General features: G+C 41.9%; 1 protein-coding gene across 3 annotated transcripts in view; it reads right to left on the bottom strand.

Annotated features, from left to right (window-relative positions):
- srrm3 (serine/arginine repetitive matrix 3) overlaps positions 1 to 22,639 on the bottom strand; it is a 126,228-nt gene that overhangs the window by 20,064 nt on the left and 83,525 nt on the right. For 2 of the 3 annotated variants that reach the window (XM_072661859.1, XM_072662012.1), the window contains exons 3-10: positions 20,795 to 20,896; positions 13,852 to 13,980; positions 11,886 to 11,966; positions 8,890 to 8,958; positions 3,012 to 3,047; positions 2,731 to 2,781; positions 2,337 to 2,444; positions 838 to 1,015 (exon numbers count right to left, since the gene is read on the bottom strand). In XM_072661859.1, the coding sequence (XP_072517960.1) occupies positions 838 to 1,015; positions 2,337 to 2,444; positions 2,731 to 2,781; positions 3,012 to 3,047; positions 8,890 to 8,958; positions 11,886 to 11,966; positions 13,852 to 13,980; positions 20,795 to 20,896 (754 nt within the window). The remainder of the gene's footprint in view (positions 1 to 837; positions 1,016 to 2,336; positions 2,445 to 2,730; positions 2,782 to 3,011; positions 3,048 to 8,889; positions 8,959 to 11,885; positions 11,967 to 13,851; positions 13,981 to 20,794; positions 20,897 to 22,639) is intronic. The other variant, XM_072661934.1, reaches the window with a different exon arrangement.

Below are 22,639 nucleotides of genomic sequence, written 5' to 3'. Positions count from 1 at the left end.
AGATAACTTGCTAACCGCCCTAATAATAAAAAAAATACCTTAATAACTGCTTTGCATTCTTGTGGTTAAATGGCTGGACTTATTCTCTCCCAATCTAGCAAGTAAAATACATGTTGTATATACTGTACAGAAGCTGCAATAGTCTTTTAAACACTAAAAACACATCTAAAAACAGAACAGCACAACGTTCGATTCTTACATACAATATCTCTAATTAGCTGGGTAATACTATAAGTCCTGGGCTTGTGAAATGATGACCTAACTGTTCTGTCACATATGAGTGCAATGGAGACTTGATCTGTATTCCTCTACATATGTAAGAGTCGATTGCGATTTGCTTCTTTTACTCTTTGTTAGCTGAAATGTAAGACATGAAACAACCCCTGTGTCTCTGAAATTGAACCCTGATTACATTTCCAATTCGGCAACCTTATTTTTTCTCTCCGCAGGCTATGAGGCTCGAATATTAAAGTGCGTACAGAGACAAACTGAGGTTTGCTATCAAGAGAAAGAGAAGGATTATCTGCTGTTCAGGAAAAATAAAACCTTACCCCAACAAACATGAAATCCAGCTGAGAATGGAAAATAGTCACACAACTGAGCCAAATATGTGTAAGCAAGGGACATAAATAAATCAAAAAATAAAGAAACAAATAAATAAACAAGAATCAGCTCACACATATGCGACTGAGGAAAAACAATCAAGTCAGTAAAGGAGGCAGTGAGAGAGAGAGAGAGACAGAGAGAGAGAGAGAGATAGAGACCATTTGAGTGGGAAGACTCGAGTGAACAGTGTAGGGAGGAGAGCGAACAGGCGAAATAGAGGAGACTACGTACATCGCTCACTTTCTCTCCCTCGAGGTGGTTGGGTCCCGAGCTTTTTCCGTTCCGCACGCGGCTGCTGTGGTGGCCATTCTGCCGGTAGCTGACGTGCTCTTGGCCGAGGGAGGGAGACGGACTGTGACTGGACCTCCCGCAGGGCTTGTGTTCGTCGGTTCTGTGCTTCAGGTTCAACCTGCGGATGGTTTGGCATTCAGTGATTGAAACATCTACAGAAATAAAAAGTCTTGTGCAGTACAGTCAATGTGGTCTATATGCAGGGTGGATTTAGTGATTTTAGGGCCCTAGGCAAAAGACAGAAATGGGGCAATTTTAGACAAACAACCTGTGAAATCTAGCACCAACCCTGCCCGCTCGCTCCACCAACGTCTTGCCGTCTGCATCTGCCCACTTCATCATGGGTGAGTCTCTGTGCAGACCTGCCCGCACTTCTGTGCTTTACCGTCTTCAAGCTGACGCTTTAGTTTAGCGGTGCTTTGTCCCAAACCACACTCCACACAGTGTCTCAAAACTAACTACCATTATAATCGCATTATTTTGTGTAGTGGCCTCAATATAGATGTGTGTGAGTTGGGATGCAGCCAAAGTAGAATCACATTTTACAGCTTTAACGTATGCCGTTCTGTGAACAAATGATCAAAAATGTTTTTTAATGTTGATATCAAAACAAAGTGATTTAATAAGACTTTTAAGTTTTTTCCCACCAGTTTTTACGTGGATCAAGCAGGAGCCGCAGACACACCCACCTTATTCAGATCTCTAGCAGCCTTCTGTCATACATGCGCTATACGTCACCGCTTTCCTTCGTGGTTCGATTGCAAATATGTCAGTCTCAACGCAAAGCACTCCAGGAATATGTATTATTTTCGTGTTTGTTTTGGACCAAGGTAGCCGATCTAGTATCAACACACCCTTAGATTGTGACCTGAATGGTGCTAAAAGTTCCAAAATATCCAAAGCCTCTTAACTTGTGATAATGATTGGCTACAGCTGGATGTTTCTCTGTGCCCCCATAAAAAGGGTTTGTTTACAGCACTGATTAGATTAATTATTTCCAAACAAACTTAGATAATCAGAGATTATCTAGAGTCACCTAGATTACATGCAACCACTGCAGAAGAAATTGCATAAACAGTCATATTAAATAATATCTTAAGCATTAATGTCTAAAGCATATCCAGCTAACATAAGGGGTCTTCCTCAAGTGTGGTGTTCATGTCCGGGCTACCCACTACGATAAACCAACCACGATAGGTAAGCTATACTTACTTAGCAATTTTGGCAGCTGCTTTGAAATGTGCACTAACTTTCTTCCACCCATCCATCTCTCTGTCATCTCAGAATGCACAACACATTGAACCTTAAGGTGGATGAGCTACAACAGCACAGGCACCCCAAAACTGGAGAAATGTAGCCTGGCCTGATGAATCAGTGCTTTTACACCGCATGGAATCAAATCTTCACTTGTGGATGTTTGGGAGGGTTTGGTGGTTTACCTGCTGGGGGATTTGGAGATGCTGGCGATGGAGGAGACAGAGGCACTACGAGAGCTGCAGCAGCTTCCTCTGTGCTGAGGCCTCCTGCTGGCACACTCTACTGGAGACCTGGATGAGACACGTACCCATGCATAAACACACACGCACACGCACACATACACAAGCAAATTATCAAAACTGGCAAAGCTGTTGCTGAATCCAAATGAGTATAAATGACGTCTTCTTGGCAGAATGTTACCTGTGCCCAGTTCTATTAATGCACTTTTCAACAATCAAACAAAACAACCCCATGAACAAGCCATCTGTCTTACATCTCACCTACAGCGCTCTGAAATAGAAGGACTGCACTCAGTATTTGACTAAGGCTAAAAGCAGCAGAGGAATCCAAACTCACTTTTTTCTCAGTTTGCTCTTGTCTTTGTGTTTGTTCTTTGGAGTCCCTGACCTGAGAAAAAAAAAAAAAAACAGAATTGATGGCAGCTTCTACAAACTGAGCCAATTGGTTTTCTCCAGCACTGATGGAGAAACGTTTACAATGAAAGGACTGAGCTTGCTGTAACTCTCAGTATGAATGTTAAAACTGGCTTTATGTCAGTCAACTGGCTGACAGACGTCAAGAGCAAGTTGCCTTAGTACAGAGAGACGGAAGAATCAGGGGTTAGAATGTGTTCATACCTGTGTCTCCTTTTTCTCCTGGAGCCAGACGCAGACCTGAGAGGGAGAGAGAGATAGAAGAAGGTTCAGATTGAGATACTGAGAGATTCTGAAATCTGTTGCTAATGTCCATACTTTAAAAGGAAAGATTGGTGGGTACAATCTAACTCAGTTTAGTTTTTGGGATAAATACTGTAGAGAAGAACTGCCAATAGAATAGGACTCTCTGGAGCAGATAAACATGAACCTATTGACCATGCCCAATGCCAGGCGTGGGCTAGAGGGATATAAAGCCCTCCAGCATTGAGCAGTGGAACTGACTGTGTTCTCTGGAATGATGGATGGTGCTCCATCCAGTACTTTTGGAAAGGACTTAGGGATGATGTGAAGTGGTGATCATCATCCAACATCCTGACCTCACTAATACTCTTGTCGCTGAATGCAATCAAATCCTCACAGCAATGTTCCAACATCTAGTAGAAAGCCTTCTTCCTTGGACAGTTGAGACAGTTCCTCCAACAAAAGCAGGATACAATCCTGTCAACATGGACCAAAATCTCAAGGGAATGATCCTAACATCTTGTGGAATCCAGACCATGTGGAAGTGAGTTCTGAGAGCGAAGGCAGGCACTACCCAGTATTAGTATAGTCTTCCTCATAAACTGCTTTACAAAACATACATATGGGTATGACGCTGAAATAAGAATGGCCCACAGTCATTCCTCTAAGTCCTTCAATTGTGGACAATTTTTAATCTCAGAGACACTCCTGGCTGGATATTTTGGGGCAGTGGACCACTACCAACCTAGCAGTGATCTTGATTTTCCACCCATACCAGCACCACATTCCCTACCACGTGACTACCATTTCAGTGTCTCTGTTGTGCTGACCAATCTCTGGAAGAGTAGTCTGCTATTGCACAGTGACCTACAAGATAAACTCTTAAGAATGAAGGTGCTACAATAGGTTATTTGAGCGATGCCACAGAAGAACCAACCAAAGTTTATGGACAGATTCTTATCTTAAAGGTCCTTCAGACTCACATCTCTTTTTTAAAAATGGTTCTTCCATGTTTTCACTCAAGGATCCTCTCATAGCACCTTTAATATTACACGTGTAGGTGTTTCTTATAAAGTGGATGGTAGTTGCAAGCTACTGGTGCTATTGTGAAGTGTAAAAATGACCAGGCGACCCTGCACTCTCCCGCTGCTGGTCTTCCTCAAAGCAGAGTGAGCTTGTGTTTTTAGACCCTGAAGCCAAAGCAAGCCACAGTCGTGTCATGTTCTCTGCATGAGGCTCAACAAGAAAGGGAGAGCGAAGGAGTGAACTCAAATAAAGCTGTCATGTCATGACGGGGCGATGAGAAACTGCAGCTGCAGCCCTCCTGCTGCTTCTCACAGATACAGAGGGAGCATTTACATCCTCCGTTCTATAATTCAGACTAGTCTCCCTCTCTCTTGCTCTCGCTCTTTCTTTCATCCTTAGCCCCTTTGTCTCCTCTCGCTCTTTTTGTTCAGTCAGAGAACAGTGCGTTTCATATGAGGAGGTTCAATTATTGAGATGTAAAATCATTCAGGGTGATTTGATGTGAAATGGTGGAGAGTTTGAGAACTTAATGATCCCTGTACAGTGGTGGTGATGGGAACCACAGGTCAAAATGTTTCTGGAGGCAAATATAGCCAGTGAACCGCTGTGTCAAGCTTTCTTTAGCATCGATTTCACCTTACAACACTCCACAAGCACCTCCATACCATATATTTTATGATTTTTAGAGCCTGTATAATGGTAACTTTACAGGACAAGCAAAAAACCTTGGAGATACATGTTTTTCTTGGACAGCAATTAAATGTCCTGTTTACAACCTGAAGGTTTTGTTGCATCCAGTGAATAATCAGTATAACGAACCTTCACAAATCTATAGTTATCATCAAAGCTTTACACTGTTTTAATGTATTTACATAATTACTTAATAAATCCTATAGGTACATAATGAGTTACAATTTCATATTACTTACATTTGTATCAACAGGCTTATAGTTGAGCTTTTGTGTTTGCTTAAAAACAATGTAAAGAGTAGATGTTGTTAATAATTATTTCATAAAGTATATATATAAATACATACTATATATATATATATATATATATATATATATATATATATATATGTATATATATTATTTTTTGTTTGTTTGTTTTTGTTTTTTAAATTATAAAATATATCCTCTTCTACTTATTAACACAAATGTAGTATCATTTAAGATTTATAGTCTGTGTTTTCCACTTGTGTCATTGAGCTATGACTGGGAAACAGTTCATATGCACTCTTCAGAAACGTTTTTTTTAGAACAGGATTCTTTAAAGGTTCCTCAAAGCATCTTAAAAGGTTTCTCCACAGTTTCAAATTCAAGAACCCCTAAATGTTTCTCAAGGAACCTACATTTTATAACTTTTAACATTGTGGAACATTTAAAAAAATACTTCTGTATGGCACAATTGTAACATGTCAAATAACCACTTTTGTCAGCACTACACAGAACCTGTTTTACACTAAAAATGTTTTACTTTAAACACCACAAAAACCATTTACGCATTTCTTAAAAGCTCTTGGAGTTCTCATATTTCTATTTATTATCTATTTTCTATATTAAAGGACCCCTGAAGAACCCCTTTTAGGGTGTAAATAGGGTTGCGTGATGGCAATAATATGATTTCACGACAATATTTCACTTTCCACCAGTTTTTCTGGGGTTTAATAACTGAAACAGAAAAAGCCACTTTTAAACACTATCAAAAACTATAAATGCAAAGATATTTATTTAACATTTCACCCGTAGTGCACTGCAGTAAGTCTGATTAAGCTTGACTAATTACACTCTCTTTTAAATGAAACATGCAGTTCTTCAGTGTTCTTTAAATACTGACTTTGACAATAAACTGACAGCAGCACACTGACAGCACACTGTGACCTAATGTATCATAATTATGAAAATAACTATAAATACAACGTAAACGTTAATGTTTGTGGACACCCCTTCTAATGAATCTAGTGCCTGTAGAGAAGTACTGCCAATAGAATAGGACTCTCTGGATCAGATAAACATATTGGCACTATGTCTCCTAATTCCAGATGTGGGCTAGAAGGGTATAAAGCCCCCTAGCATTGAGCTGTGGAGCAGTGGAAGAACTATGTTCTCTGCAATGATGGTTGGAGCCCCATCTAGTACTTTTGAAATGAGCTGTGGATGAGGTGTGGTGGTGATCATCCAACATCCTGACCTCATTAACATTCATTCATTAAGCTAGATGCAATCAAATCCTCTCACCAATGCTCCTCCAAAATCTATCAGAAAGTCTTCTTCTCTGGACAGTAGAGACAGTTACTCCAACAAAAGCAGTATAAACACTTTTTAATTACCTTGATTTCAGAAGAAACAACGGATGAATGAGAAGGTGTCCAAATACTTTTGTCCCACTACAAATTTCAATACATTATGCTGCAGATAGGGGGCAGTACAGTACCAGCAGTACGTGAGTACATTACAAACTGACCACTGCGTTTCTATACACAGTCTGAACCAAGACACAACTTTCCTTCTACTCCCCATCCACCTCTCTCGCTCTCTCTTCCTCTCTCTCTCTCTCTCTCTCTCTCTCTCAAGGGACACACCCCCTTCTCCTCTTTTCTCTCCTCCCGTCTCAATCCATAATTGATTAGGGGGATATAAGCGAGACTAGCAGGCCAGTGACTCCAGTGCAACGTGAGAGCGAGAGATAAAACAGAAGAGGAGGAGGGGTGCGCTGGAGAATAGGAGGATAGCGGAAGAAAGGGGTGGGGGTCTCATTGTGGACAAAAGCTCATTTTTCTCTCTCTGAAGGTCAGATATTGCAAGAACCGGCTCATCCGAGAAAGCGAGAGAAGGTCCGACCCCTCTCTCTATCCTCCTCCTCCTCTCTCTCAGCGCTGAACTCCCTGTTCTTCAGGTTATTAGGAGAGGAAGCTTTGTGCAATGTAATGTAGGAGTAAAACCTACATTTCAAGCAGATTTCGAAGCTCATAAATATTTCATGAGGCCTGAAACAGCTCTCGCCTGGCAGATGCTTTTATTCTGCATGAAAATGTGTGATGCTTATACTGACAAAAATACATATATCTGCCATTTTTTTGCCAACCGTCAGCTGAACAGTTCCCATTCTCTCAGGCTCTTCAAATCACACAAGCTTATAATTTCCTTTATAATATTTTAGCTTTATAATACCCTCTCACTTGTATGTTCGGAGATTGATACGAAGTGTGTGGAGGCAGTGCTTAGCGAGGAACAGGAAGGGAAGAGCAGAGCCAATTTAAGGGTTTTTAGCTTTGTTTGTCACCATGACAACCAATAGGAGCAGAAACATTTGGAAGGTTGCTGCACACCAAAACATAACTGTGAGGGAAACATCCAGTGAAAAATCCAGAAAAAGTGTATTTTATCCACATAAATGGTTAGAATTGGTCAAATCACAATGAGTAGTAAAAGTTCAGTTATAGAAATGCAGTTTTCTTGCTAGGAAAAAGTTAGGACACCCTCACAATTTACTTAAAACCTGTCAAATTAGACTTTATTAGGCAGCACATCAGCTGCAGATGATAAGAACATCATTAGAGATGATTCTATTTGATCTTACCTTTATTTATCTTATTTAAACCTCAGACATTTAGGCTATGTTAAGACTGAAGGCAAATCTGATGAGACTGTCCAAACTGTTATTTACAAGCCCTTAGATTGGATTTGCCTGTCCCGACATCACACACCTATCTCCATTGATTGCATTGAAGTTTTATTAGTATTCCTGCAATTAACCATCATTACTTGTAATATTTTTAGCATCTCTACTATGATTATCTATTATGATTATTGACATTTCTCTTCTTAATTCAGTTTTGTTTTAATGTTGTTTTTATTCCTGTTTGGCTTTTTATTGTTATTATCCGGTGTCGACCAGAGGGTTATTCCTCTCGACCCGAGAGAGTTTTTCCTTACCACTGTCGCCACTGGCTTGCTAAAAAGAGGCTCGGGCCCGGATCTCTGTAAAGCTGCTTTGTGACAACATTTGTTGTGAAAAGTGTTGTATAAATAAAATTGAATTGAACTGAATTTGAATTATATAAGTTATGTTATATTATGATTATGTCCGCACACCTGAGCAGAAAAACAGTCTTATGTGGTGGTTCAGTGAATTTTATCAGTAATTTATAAGTAGTTCTGACCAGAGGAGAACGGATCACGCCTGTGAGTCTTGAGTACTTCCAAGGTTTCTTCCTCCAGAGTTTTTCTTGCCACTGTTGCCTTAATAAATTTGATTTGATTTGATCATCGCATTTCAAACCACCTCCAAATGAGGTTTAGATCTGATTTGCAAAAATCTGATTTCTTTGTGTTTTTTGCTGTCCAGACTATCACAAATAAAGGATAAAAGGATAAAGGTGCATCTTGATATGCCAAAAATCTGATTTGGGCCAGCAGTCTTAACATAGCCTAACATAGTTTGGTTTGCTCTGGTTGTTGAAGAAAGTGGGAAACTCCAATAGCTACATCCAGAGAGCTCTCTGGGGCCCTCAGAAAGAAGCTTGTTGATGCAGATGAGTCAGTAAAGGAGTTTAAAAATCTGCCATTTCACTTCTTCATTTCCAAATCATTTACAACGGATTCTCCAGTTCTTTGAGGAGCACAAGGAGATACATTAAAACGCTTGTTTGTAGTAAAACAGAGCAAATGGTGCAAATGCAGCCAATAGAAATTAGGTTGAAAAATGCTGGACTTAGAACGAGTGCAGAGGCAAAAAATGAAAATGAGCTAAAATGTAAAATCAGGGTTGCCAGTGAAGGTGGCCACACACACACATACACACACACACACACCTGTCTCTCTTGTGCTTTTTGCTGCTCTTCTTCCTCTTCCCTCGCCGAGTGGGGGAGGAGCTGTCAACTCTGTGGATCAGATTACACCAGACAGGAAACAGAGGGATGAGACTAGTGAGTGTATGCGGTGTACACACACTCTCTCTCACACACATGCACACACACTCACATGCAGTATATACTATGCTGAATGTGTTTTGAGTAATACAAAGCCAATTTTGTTACACTGTTAGAGCTGCATCAATACATCAGGATTTCACAATTTTACATCACACCTGACAGTTATTTTACCATAATATTGTAAAATCAGAACGTTTTCAGGGATTTTAAGAGCAAATAGTAAAATGCTGAGACAGTGTACACCTCTAAGAATTGGCAGTTTGACAAACTAGATTTTTCTAATGTTATTGTTTCTGATATTAGCCAACCTGGTGCTTTCCACTAGCTCTGCAGCAGCTCGCCTGCTTTTGGAAGCTGGAAAATGGAAAATCTTTAGCCTCATCCATTCTGCATGTCACTTTTGCCACTGCAGTCACAAGTACAAATTACAAGACTGACCTTTTTACCAGTGTTTCCATTGGGGCTCCTGATCTTTTTTTAGGACAGAATTTTAAAGGACTTTCATGCAAACAGCGAGTTTCAAAGCCTCTGAATATCAGTTGGTTTGGCTGTACTATTAACCACCTAGTGCTAAAAGCATATCTTTACTGTAAGCTAGACTCAAAGTAAACTAAATAGGACATCAGTAGCTAAACCACATCTCAGTGGATTAGCTAAGCCAATAAACCCACCCACTTTCTAGGACTCCATCACTTTCAATGTTTCCAACACTAGGAGAGTGAGGACTACGGCTGCAGCCAATGCAGCATCACTAGGCAGCCAACATGCTCGGAGAAAAGTGGGGGATTCCCAGCTCTGATACATTCGGCCAGCATTACAATGGGAGCGGTGAGGGTAGAGAGTGCCATCTAGCCACCTAGAGAGAGCATGGCCAATTGTGCTCTCTTGGGCTCGAGCTGCTGATGGTGAAGCAGCTTGACTCAGGATTAGAACTCGCAATCCTCGGGCCATGGTGTCAGAATAATCTAATAACTTCAAAATAATTATTTTAATCATTTCAAAATAACCAAGAAAGCTGTAGAACATCATGCAAGAACATATAATTAATATTGCAAATTGCTTCTTTCAAAAGTGGTGACCACATTTTGAGACAAATGACTTAATAGGCAATATATCGGAGTACATAAGTAATTAGTGAACAATTTCATAACTTCTTGTTGTGTCAAAAATATGTTAATAGAAATACTAAACAAACACCTACAGATACCTTCTGGTGTCCATCATTTTGTAATAAAAATCCAAATCTACTGCAGTTATTATGTCATGTTATCATGGTTGTTATGGTATATAACACAATATATAGTGTGTATATAACACAATAACAGGGTTGTGACCCACCGGGACATTAACTTTTAATGCCTGACCCCACCTCAGTGTTTTTTTTTTTTAACTTATTAAACTTATTTTCCTATAAAATTAATATTTTACACTATGACCTGAGGATCACTCATTCTAATCTCGGATCATGCTGCCTGCCATCAGCAGCCGGAGCTGTGTAAAGATAGTGTAATGTTATAATATAACATATATACTATATAGTTTTGTCTTTTTGGCCCCCAGCTTACCAACATCGCATCCTCTGTCCCCCAAGACATAAATGTTTGAGCTACCTCTGGTTTACAATATAAGGCAAGGGCTTCTCCTGTATCAGCGCTCAAACGCCTTCTTAAATCGGAACTGCCTGGAGTTGCTGCTCCGGCTCTGTGTAATCTAATAAAATTTGTTGTGATTCTCCTGCTTGTCACGGTTACCTTTCTGTGCCACTTCGGCTTGCTTTCCCACTCTTACTGCAATTCTCTGAGTTGTGAATTTTATGGCAGTGTACATTTCTCTCTCTCCCTCTCTCTCTCTCTCCCCTTCAGATACTGCCATGGGTTTTCTTGTTCCCACCTTTTCACTTTCTATAAAAATCCCTTCAGACAGTCTCAATTCTGTCACTCACTGAGTTCTAACTATGCAGCACAGCCTCACAAATGTGCCAATCAAATGTACCACTAAGCCTTTACATAATGTGAATCTGGCAGTTCCTGTTTACACTGTACCCACATTTCTTGGTGAACGGACCAATAGAAATGCTCCAAAAAGACCTGACTGACTTCCAAATTGCCATTTCGGAGTCTATATATATATATATATATATATATATATATATATATATACTGTATGTCCAAATGTTTGTGGACACCCCTTCTAATGCACGAATGTGCAAATGCACACAAACACAGCTTGTTTAGTACCTGTAGAGAAGTACTGCCAATAGAATAGGACTCTCTGGAGCAGATAAACATGAACCTATTGGCACCATGCCTAATCCCAGGTGTGGACTATAGGGGTATAAAGCTCAGTAAGGTGGTGATCATCCAACATCCTGACCTAGCTAACGCTCTTGTTACCGGAGAACATCAAATTCTTACAGTAAAGACAGTTACCCCAAGTTGGATGAACTCTCTTAATACCCTTGATTTCGGGAACAAACAATGAATGGTTTCCCAGCAGGTGTCCCATTACTTTTGTTCATATAGTGTATATTTCCACCTCAAGTAAGAAGATGACAAAATCCTGCACCTAACAATTAAGGTTACCCACAGGGCCCTGCCTATTCCCTTCCCCTATACTCTTGCAAGCTGGCAGGCACTGCAATCAGGTAGGAGCCTCCCTTCCTATGTTGCTGTAGACGTTTAAGATCCAGCTCCCGGGGAGCAGAGAGGGTGAAGGGCCTTGCTCAAGGGCCCAACAAAACAGTGGCAGCTTGCCGAACCCGGGTATCGAACCCACAACCCTGTCATTAATAGCCTGGAGCTCTAATCGCAGAGCCACCACTCCCCCTAACATAAAACACAAAACAGAAGAAACAGTTAAAGGTGGTGGAGACTGACCGACTGTGTCTTCTGCCCTTCTTCTTCTTTCTTTTCTTCGGCGGAGGAGAGAGCGAGCTGCTGGACTTCCTCTTGGCTCTGCTGGAGAAAGAACACATGAAATTAGTGTTGAAAAGAGCGTTGCTCTTTAAATCTGTTGTGCGTTTTCTCCTCCTCTCCTTGTATTATACACCGATCAGCCAGAATATTAAAACCACCTGCCTAATATTGTGTAGGTCTCCCTCATGCCGCCAAAACAGCTCTGACCCATTGAGGCATGGACTCCACAAGACCTCTAAAGGCCTCCTGTGGTAGCTGGCACCAAGATGTTTGGAGCAGATCCTTTAAGTGCTGGACGTTGTGAGGTGGGACCCCCATGGATCACATCAATGAGCCTTAAGCAGCCATGACCTGGTCGACGGTTTACCGGTTGGCCTTTCTTGGACTACTTTTGGTAGGTACTGGCCACTGCATACCAGGAAAACCCGCAAGACCTGACTGATGGTTTTGGAGATGTTCTGACCCAGTCGTCTAGCCATCACAATTAAAGTGGCTCTTGTTAAGGTGGTTCAGATCCTTTCCTGCATCTTCTTCATATTTTCTCCTTTGCCTTGTCCTTTTTACTCTGTTTGTTGGTTATTTGGTTTGATGGTTTTGATCCTGCTTGTTTTTGACTTTGCCTTTGAGCCTTTGCCCACGCATCATGCTTTTGATCATACCGGTTGTAAACCAGCTTGTCCTAGAGTACTCTCTTGGATTCCCCACATAGTGTTTATTTTACACAAGCATCTGATTTCTCTCTTTGATAATGTTTACACACTTGATTAAACACTTCTATTAAAAAAGGAGAAACATTAAGAACTTTGTGTTCTGAGACTTTCATTTGATTATATACTCACCAATGATTTCTGTTATTTTTACTTTTGATGATATGTAAATCTGGCAGCTTTCTTTACATTGTATCAAAGTTTCATGATGAATAGACCCCTAAAATGCTATAAGATTACTCATAGGTGCTGTATATGATTCTGGAGAATGACTGTTCTCTTCCCTTCCCTTCTGTGTTCCTTCAGAAGCTCCACCCCCCAAAATCACCTATCACAGACATTCTCCAACGGGACAAAAACAATACTGAGCTATTTCTGTTAAACAGCAAAACATAAATCAATGTTACCCAAATATCAAGGGCGACATCCCCATCCCTGTTCAGTCGCCTCACCAGTGTTTACAGGGTTCTTCACCGTCGCCTGATCTAACAACCTTTTGTTCGTTTTTTGTTCCTCAGAACTTTTCCTTTTTGTCTGTTTCTTTGGCCTCACTCCTTCACAATATGTGCAGTTCCAGATGTAGCATGTGCCAGACACACAGTCTTCCCTGCCCCTCCTTCCCCATTCCCCATCCCATGTACAAGCATGAACGGCCCTTGTTGCAGACTGGCTGTAACTGTGCTGAGTTTCTCGGTCTGAGACTTTTCTCTAGCGAGGAAACAGACAGGAGAGCTAGCGACCAGTGAGGCAACATTTGCAGAATTGTACAAAATCCTGAACAGCACTTAACATTTTTTTTTTACAGTGACTTCTATTGAAAATGAAGAAGGTTGCTATATTGGAGATACAAGGACTTTGCGTGAAAGCTACGGCATGCTTATTTAACTGAGGTAATGATACTTTTCCTTGTACCCAAGTATAGGCTCACCCACCTCTGACCACAACTGCAATATGCAGCAATATATTTGTAATACTGCTTTACTGCTTTACACTCTCTCTCTCTCTCTCTCTCTCTCTCTCTCTCTCTCTCCTGTTAGGGTAAATGTCTGTTCACTTCACACTGATCTTCACATCTACCTCAATGTGTGTTTAAGTGTAAATGTGTGTGTACTCGCTCCTCCTTGTGCGCTGCTCTAGCTCTCTCCCTCTCTCAGTTTCTCTCTCTCTCTTTTCTGTGTAGGCACACAGAGCAGAGGCCACGATATGTTCGGTGCTCTTACCTGTACTCATCGTGGGCGACAGAATCTCGATCATAGTAATCTCCATGCCAGTCGTAGCCTTCCTCATAGCCATCAGCGAACGTGTGACCCTCAGCATCCTCTCCATCGCCATGGGGAAGCACGGTAACCCTGGGATTAGAGGGAATGCAACAGAACTGAGAAATGGAAAGAGCGATTTGCCCATGCTTCTGTCTCCTGTCGTACCGCTGCTGTTTCCAGTTTAGTATTTATGGTTGAAATACCATAGCAATCACCTTGAGACAATATTGCACCCATCTAGCGAGCACTTAGCAACACCACAGCAATAACCTAAGGCACCATAGTAACTGCCCAGTAATGCTACCTAGCAATCACTTGACAACACCATAACAACCACATTGGATACCACAGAAACCATTTAGCAACCACCAGGGATACCATAGCAGCTGCTAAGCAACACCATAGCAACCATCCAGCATCCGCATAGCAGCACCACAGCAACCACCTTGCAACGCCAACTGCAACCGCCTGGGATGCCATTGCAAATGCTTAGCAACACCACAGCAGCCACGTTAGATACCACAGAAACTGCCCAGCAACACCCAAGCATCATACCAACTACTTGGAATATCATAGCAACACCACAGTAACCCCAAATGCAACCGCCTGGGATGCTATTGCAAACACTGCAACAATCAAAGCAAATCTCCTTGCAACCCCTTATCAACACCACAGCATCCATGTGAGATTCGACAGCCACTGTCCAGCAACAGCCCTAACAACCACTAAGCAATACCATAGCAACCACATAGGATACCATAGCAATCACCTTGCAACACCATGGCGACCAGTGACCATTTATCAACTATTAGCAACCACATAAACCACTTAGTAACACTATAGCAACCACCACATTTAGCAACATCATACCAACTACCTAGAATATCTTAGCAACCACCTAGCAACAACATAGCAACCACCTGAGACATAACAGCAACTACCAAGCAACATCACTGCCACACAGCAGCACACACTGGACACTTTATTAGAGACCCCTGTCTTGCAGCTTCACCTTGTTGGTGCACACTCCATCTCTTGATGCAAAGTTTGTGTTTGCCAACCTGCAGCCCTTCACCAGTGGTCAGTTTCTGACCCCAGATCTGCTAGTAGTGTGTTTGAAAACCCCAGCAATACAATGCGGTGTACAATGCTGCTACCATGTCAGAGTCATAGCTGTTCTGAAAATGGTCCACCGCCCAAATAATTTCTGGTCAATATCCGGTGTGTGTATGAATCAAGTTAAAACATACACAGAATACAAATACAGACGCACCCACTGGTATGCACACAGTCTCCTTTGCCTTGACGTACTGCAAGCCTGGGCAGAAAGAGGATTAGAGAGAGGTCGCTGCCATCTGCACACATTCTGATATTGTGTGTGCTTGTAACATTATGGCCTTGCCCAGTACACTCCCCAGTGCCAGTTAATTCCCTTCACACACTACAGCCACACAGTCCGGTTAGCGCAGCAATTACATGCTCACTAATCTTCATACAGTAATTGCTGTTGGTGTGATTTCTTAAGCGATGCTAAAACCAACAAACTCGCTGCGCAGCCTGAGGCTTTAGCCCACGGCTCTTTTCCTTTTGGAGTCATAACCCTTTTGTCTTCTTCCTTTTTTTCACTCCTTCACTCCCAGTCCGTTTAAGCAGGCTAAAAGCTGCTCTCGGAACAATAAAAGGTCTTCTAGTGAAGGTCCTAACGCAAACCTTTCCCTCAGGGTTCTTAAAGGAAGGTGCAGAATCAAATGTAGTTGATTACAGTAGAAGTTCAGTGCGCAAATGTAGCTTCTTAGGTTTTTGCATTGGAGTCTATTGCCCTAGAAAACTCTAGCTATGATACCTAGCTACACTGTACAAGTTTGCGGACAACCCTTCTAATGAATGCATCCAGCTACTGGATCCAGCTACATTGCAGATGCACACAGACACACACACAGCTTGTCTAGTCCCTGTAGAGAAGTACTGCCAATAAAATAGGACTCTCTAGAGCAGATAAACATGAACCTTTCGGCACTATGCCTAATGCCAGGCGTGTGCTAGAGGGGCATCCCAGTATTGAGCTGTGGAAGTCCTGATGCCAATACAGCATCCTCTGGTAGTAAAGAAAAGAAAGCTACATCGGTGAGTATGTGGATTTCCTTGGGCATTGTCTGTGGGGAGAAACTGTCAAGTCAAGTCAAGTCAAGTCAAATTTATTTGTATAGCGCTTTTTACAACTGTTGTCGTCACAAAGCAGCTTTACATAATTAGTACTTAATAAAGGACAGAGACAGAGAAGACAGAGAAGAAATAACATGACTGTCCAATCATGCTTGTTCAAATTAAGCTTAAACTCCATCTCACGACTAAAAATCTCTCACAAGGGCAATGAAAATTTCATAAGACAAAGAGCAGAGGTGCCTGTACGAGCTCTCGAAGCTAGCTAGCTTTAGTCACAAATCTCGTCAGCATGCAAAGCAATTGTGAGCACAATGTTAGGTACAGATGCTGAAATACAAATAGCAAAATTACCTTACAATTGTTAAAAGTAGCTTACAATCTGACGACACTGAGAACGCTGTTCTGGAAAAAATTAAAACCAGCGGAATGTATGTGCTGCAGCCTGACAATTCGGCTTAGGTGGCCAAGCTCAGCTACTAGCTGTGTTTTTGTGGATGGTGACATAATTAACGAAGATTTTCTATTTTGCAAGCCTTTGCCTACAAAAACAACAGAAGGGGCAATATTTGGGGTGACATCAGCGCACATTGGGCAAGGTGGATTACACTGGGGAAACTATGGCGAGGTTTGCGAAGGGGTTTATGAGTAGGGTGAAAGAGAAAACCCCCAAAGTCCTGGTCATGCTGGTCCACTTTAGAGCTGTGAGACAGAAAGGTATATTTACCTATTTTTTGTAGCCTGATTTCACAGCTGTAGGGTGGCCCTACGGTCTAACTGCCTGCTAATCAAATTTGAGGTGATCATAAGGGCTCAGAGCCCCATTGGCAAAACCTTTCTGTTGGGGGACAACAGATGTGATGGAGGAGACAGATGGGAATTAACAGTAAACAAATCGAGGGGGAGGAGCCACAGACTAAACATCTTACACAGTATATAAACTGTTCAGCTGCAGCTCATTTATTAATGCTTTCGAGGCTCACCTCAATGTGTACTGCTGAACAAACAGTCAAACAGTTATTATTACATGTAATAATAATTAAATAATGCAACATGAACATACAGCAACGATAATAACAGCTCTAACGCTTAAAGTGCTTTACGGCTTTACGGAGTTCCATCCAGTAAATTACTCTTCCAACTTCAGCGGGATGACTGGCTACAATGACCTCTGCTTCTTTAGAAAAACATCCCCCGGTTATCTGGTGAGATCTTTACTGTCATGCTACAGTGTGAAGGGCTCATTTATTATAGCAGGTCGCCCTGTGGCTGAATGACTTCATGCTCATCTCTGACGGCCTCCGATGCCCCAAGGATTCATAACAATGAATAAGAGTGCACTCAGCCTGGAACTCCAGGCTATACTGCAAGCCTGCAATAGTCAAAGATGCGATAGACTCTGACTAAAGAACGCCAGTGTGCCTCTGGCTTTATTAAGATTTGCAAGCGGGCACTGTTGGGTTGCATTAGACAGATGCTCACATTCTCAACTAATTCTTTCAAAATAGGAACAATGAATAAAGCTAGTTTAATAAAACTGGCCTCGTTTTCCAGCTCATATAAGTCTATAAACTTTCCTACAGTCGTGATCAAACTGTTCAGAGCCTTGTGAAGAACCCCCTTGCTGGCCTTCGGTGAGATCGGGTAGCAGAGTTGCCTGAGCGAGAAAGAAGAGAATTTATGATACACTATATTTCCAAATGTTTGTGGACACCCCTTCTAATAAATGCATTCAACAACATTGCTGACACAGAGGTGAAAATGCACACACACAGCTTGCCTAGTCCCTGTAGAGAAGAACTGCCAATACAACAGGACTCTGCAGAGAGAGAACTTGAACCTATTGGCACCATGCCTTATTCCAGAAATGGGTTAGAAGGGTATAAAGCCTCCCCAGCATTGAGCTGTGGAGCAGTGGAACTGTGGTCTCTGGAATGATGGATGGTGCTCCATCCTATTCATTTGGGGTTAGTTGGGGATGAGGTGAGGTGGTGACCATTCAACATCCTGGATAAAAGCAGGATAAGCTCTTTCTTTGTTAAGGCTTTTAGAGTAGTTGCATTGGGCTTGGCTTTTAGCTCAATTAAAACATCTTGTCATCCTCTGAACAGAACTCCTAATCACTGCCTTGTTAGTTTTGCAACATTCCCCTTCTCCTATTGGTCCTGAGCTCTGCCTCTTTTATATTAAGGCCTTCCATATTCTATTGGTCCTAATTGCTACCTTGTCTATTTTCAAGCTTCTCATCTCCTATTGGTCCTAAATGCTTCCTTGTTTATTTGATGATCTCTCACTGTCTTCTTTTCAGCCTAATCACAGCCTCTTTTATTCTAAGGACTCTCATCTTCTATTGATCCTAATTGCTACCTTGTTTATTTTAAAGCTTTTCATTGTCTTATATTTAGTCCTAATCACTGCCTTTTTTGTCTAAGGCCTCCCACCTATATACTCCTAAATACTTAGAATAAACACTGCCCCGTTTATTCTATGCATCATCCATCTCCTATTGGTCCTACTTTCTGCCTTTTTTATTTTAAGGCATCCCACAAATACTATTGGTCTTAAATTCTGTCCCGTTTATTTTGAGTCCTCCTTCTCTGCTTTCTATTGGTCCTAATCATTGTCTTGTTTACGTTAAGACCTCCCCTTGTCTCCAATTGGTCCTGTAATGGCCCTTTTGGTCCTAAACACTAGGTGCATTTCAAGCCTCTTTACTGTGATTGGTCCTAAACACTGCCTGGATTGCTCTGAGACCTCCCCATGACTGTGATTCTCAGATCACCCTCTGACTGTGCTTGGTCCTAAACAGTGCCTTGTTGGTTTTGCGACCTCTGTCTGACTGCGACTAGTCCACGAGTTCAGTGATGTTGAGCGATAAAGGGTTCTTTTTTTAAATACGCTAACACTCTTTGCAACAGTTTAGGTACCTTTCTATGTTCATTTTGCTGTTGCTATTGTTGCTTTCCATGAATCAGCTCTAACTGGTCTTTCAGTGTGAATAAGTAGCAACAGCGTCCGCCAGAGGATGAACAGAATTTCTGACATAAGAACTGTGGTAACATTTTAATATGATCATCAACATGAAAAATTGTGCACAGTACTGGAGCTGTTGCATTTGATGGAGGTATGAAAAGCAGGAAGGATGGAGATGAGCAAAAGAGAAGATGTGCTTGGCTGCATGAAGGATGTGCTCTTATTAAGTCGGCGTACCAGGGTTACTGGTGTGATGTACAGTTCCCGTGACATCTGCAGGGCCACGCAACAGCATTAACAGAGGACTGTTTTTTATCTTTAAAGCAGCAAGCTCTGTGGCTCTCAAAGGGACTTTTTAGAACAGCAGCAACATTTTAAAAGTGTAAGGTTAGTGTGTGTGTGTGTCTGTGGTAAAGATAAAAGAAGAAAGCTTTTCTATTTTATATCATCTTGCACAAAATGCTGCACAACAAAATAGCTTCTCTACTGCATTGTTTGATCTTCTGAGACTGTCCCTTACATCCTATTGGTCCTAAACACTACTTGTTTTGTCCTGAGCCCTCCCCTAACTGTGATTAGTGGACATTTTTTCTGAGCATCCATCCATTTCCTCCACCCATAGCCTGCCTCCCTTAGTCTGCTGACAGTTATTATTCTTAATCATTTCCTTGTTTATTCTGAGACCCCCCTGTCTGTGATTGCTCCTAGTCATTTATTTTGAGACCTTCCCCTGACTGAGATTAGTTCAAATCACTGCCTCATTTATTCTAAAACTGCCCACTGACTGTGATTGGTCCTAATCACGGCCTGGGTTGTTTTGAGACCTCCCTTTTAAATGTGATTGGTCCTAAACACAACCATGTTTATTCTGTGACTTCTCCCTGACAGTGACTGGTCCTAATCACTGCCTTGGTTATTCTGACACCTCCCCCTGACTGTGATTGGTCCTAATCACTGCCTTGGTTATTCTGAGACCTCCCCCTGACTGTGATTGGTCCTAATCACTGCCTTGGTTATTCTGAGACCTCCCCCTGACTGTGATTGGTCCCAACCACAGCCTGAATTATTCCTAGACCTACCCCTTAATGTGACTGGTCCTAAATGCTACCTTGTTAAGGTGTGTTTTGTTGGTGCAGGTGTATCAGGCTTTATAGGGTGGGGTCACTTTTAGGTTAAGAGTGGTCCACCACTATAAACTGTCCAGCCGAGGGTGGCTCTGTGGTCAGAAACGGTGTGATCAACGGAACATAAACTGTGCAAAATTCATTTTAAAAATAGAAATATATAAAAGGTAGGGGTTTATAATAAAGTGGATTTAGCCACACTAGGTACACCAGACCACCTAACTAAAGAATGTGTTGTTGATGGAGGATAGGGTACTAGCTGTAACTGTACACCAGTAAGGTGTACAGTAAGGGCCTAAACGGTAGAGGTTTCTAATAAAATGGCCGGCGAGAGTAGAAGTGAGGTATAATTGCAGCTCATGTAAACCACATTTATGGATAGCAGCCTTCTAAGAAGGAATCAGGTCTTTCGGTACTGGTTAACCCTCTCATTAGTCAAGCCACAGAGCCACAGAGGGGAGGAGGGATGTGTGTGTGAATGTGTGTGTGTGTGCCACTGCGGTTATTTGACACTGTAAGAGCAGCACTCTAGACTGCAGAGCAAACCACAGCACTGGACTAAAGATCTATAGGCACCGCAATTCAATAAGGCCTGAAAGTGATTAATGAGTGCCACTTGTGTTTGTGTGCATGGGGGTGTCACTCACGGTGGTCTCGGGTGGGATCCCTCTCTGGTTATGACTCCTTCTTTCTCCATCAGCATCTGCCGAAACGTTCCCACTTTCTGTCTGATCTCTTCTTCGGAATACCTGTATGAGGAAAACACACAATCATGCAGAGTCAGTCAATAGCAGTGAAAATACAGCCAATAAGAAACCTGCATTTACATTTACTGACTGTTTATTCTGAGACCTCCCCCTGATTGTGATTGGTCCTAATCACTGCTTGGATTGTTCCAATACATTCATCCTTAATTTGATTGGTCCTTATCACTGCCATGCTTATTCTAAGACCTCCCTCTGACTGCTATTGGTCCCAATCACTGCCAAGAGTGGATCTGTGGTCAGAAACTGACCGATGCCAAACTGACAGTGGGGTGTCAGTCTTATGAGCCTTGTGGGGTCTTGTGGAGTGTTTTCAGCAGTGGTCAGTACCTACTAAAAGTGCTCCAAGAAGAACAACCAGCGAATCTGCTGCTAACGTCTCAGTGCCAAATACCATAAGACATCTTTAGAGGTCTTGTGGAGTCCATGCCTTGACGGGTCAGAGTTGTTATTGCTACACAATATTAGTGGTTTTACAGTGGTTTATATTATAAATGATTTTCATATCCAGTTTAATCCAGTGAAGTGTTACCAATATTTATATTATTTATGCCATTTGCTGGTTGTTTGACAGTAAATATGAAAATACAGCAGCAATATTAGTCAGACATTAGTGAAGTCTGTTAAATTTTTAATCATATCAAAATGTATCAGTTAATATAATTGCTTATTGGAAAAAAATATATCAGTCAAGCCCTAACTCACATGCACACCAGTCTTAGACCACCAGGATTAAGAGATGGGAAAGCACTGTCAGCACAAGGGCAGTCCCGTTATATCTATCGCACACACACTCACAATGATACCCACACTACAATAACCTCACCTGCCATTATGGCCACTATAGAAAAACACACATTACAGTGACAGCGAGTCACATAGCGTGACAAGACCGTGACATACATGTAGCGTGTGTAGAGACAGCGAGAGGTCATAGAGTGTGTGTGTGTGTATGTGTGCAGAACAGCATAGATCATTCATCTTCTCCCAGACTGATCTGTAACAGACAGAGACAGCGCTGAACTGCGGGAGCACTCTATTCTCCATTAATCTGACGCTGCAGCTAATTCAAAGCAGCAGCCATTTATAATATCACAAGCATTACAGAACAGGGCGCTAATTGCTGGTAATGCACCAGATGATGAAAAGCCCATTTAGCCATGTATTATTACAGAACCAAGCACCTTTGATGTGTATCTTTATGTCTTCTGCTGCTGGAATGATTTTATTGAAGGATATCTGTTATTGTTATGTCTCCTCTGAACCAGGGCTTGGTTTTATGACGGGGGTTGTGAAGGGATGCAAGCACAGATCGCAAAAACAGACCTGGAAATGAACCATTGATTATCTTCTTCATCTACAGTGACGTCTGTCAAGGGGTGGATATATTAGGCAGCAGGTGAACAGTTAGTTTTTGAAGCAGGACAAATGGTCAAGCGTAAGACAAGAGCCAAACTGTGATGACTAGACGACTGAATGACAGGGTCAGAACATCTCCAACACATCAGATAGGTCTTGTGGAGTGTTTCCGGTATGCAGTGGTCAGCTCCTATCACAAGTAGGACAGCCAGTGAACCAGCGACCCACCTCTTCGACACACTACACGACTTGCAGAGTCGTCAGGTCGCTGTACTGTACTACACCACTCCATCTCTTGTAATGGTGAATGTTTAAGTTGTTGTGCTTTGCACACTACACAACCGTTCAACGACAGCAGGTCACACAGTA

Source organism: Salminus brasiliensis, chromosome 1 (assembly GCF_030463535.1).
Source record: "Salminus brasiliensis chromosome 1, fSalBra1.hap2, whole genome shotgun sequence".
Classification (NCBI taxonomy): Eukaryota; Metazoa; Chordata; class Actinopteri; order Characiformes; family Bryconidae; genus Salminus; species Salminus brasiliensis.
Note: the sequence above shows the minus strand (reverse complement) of the source record. Positions and strands in the feature narration are given on the sequence as shown.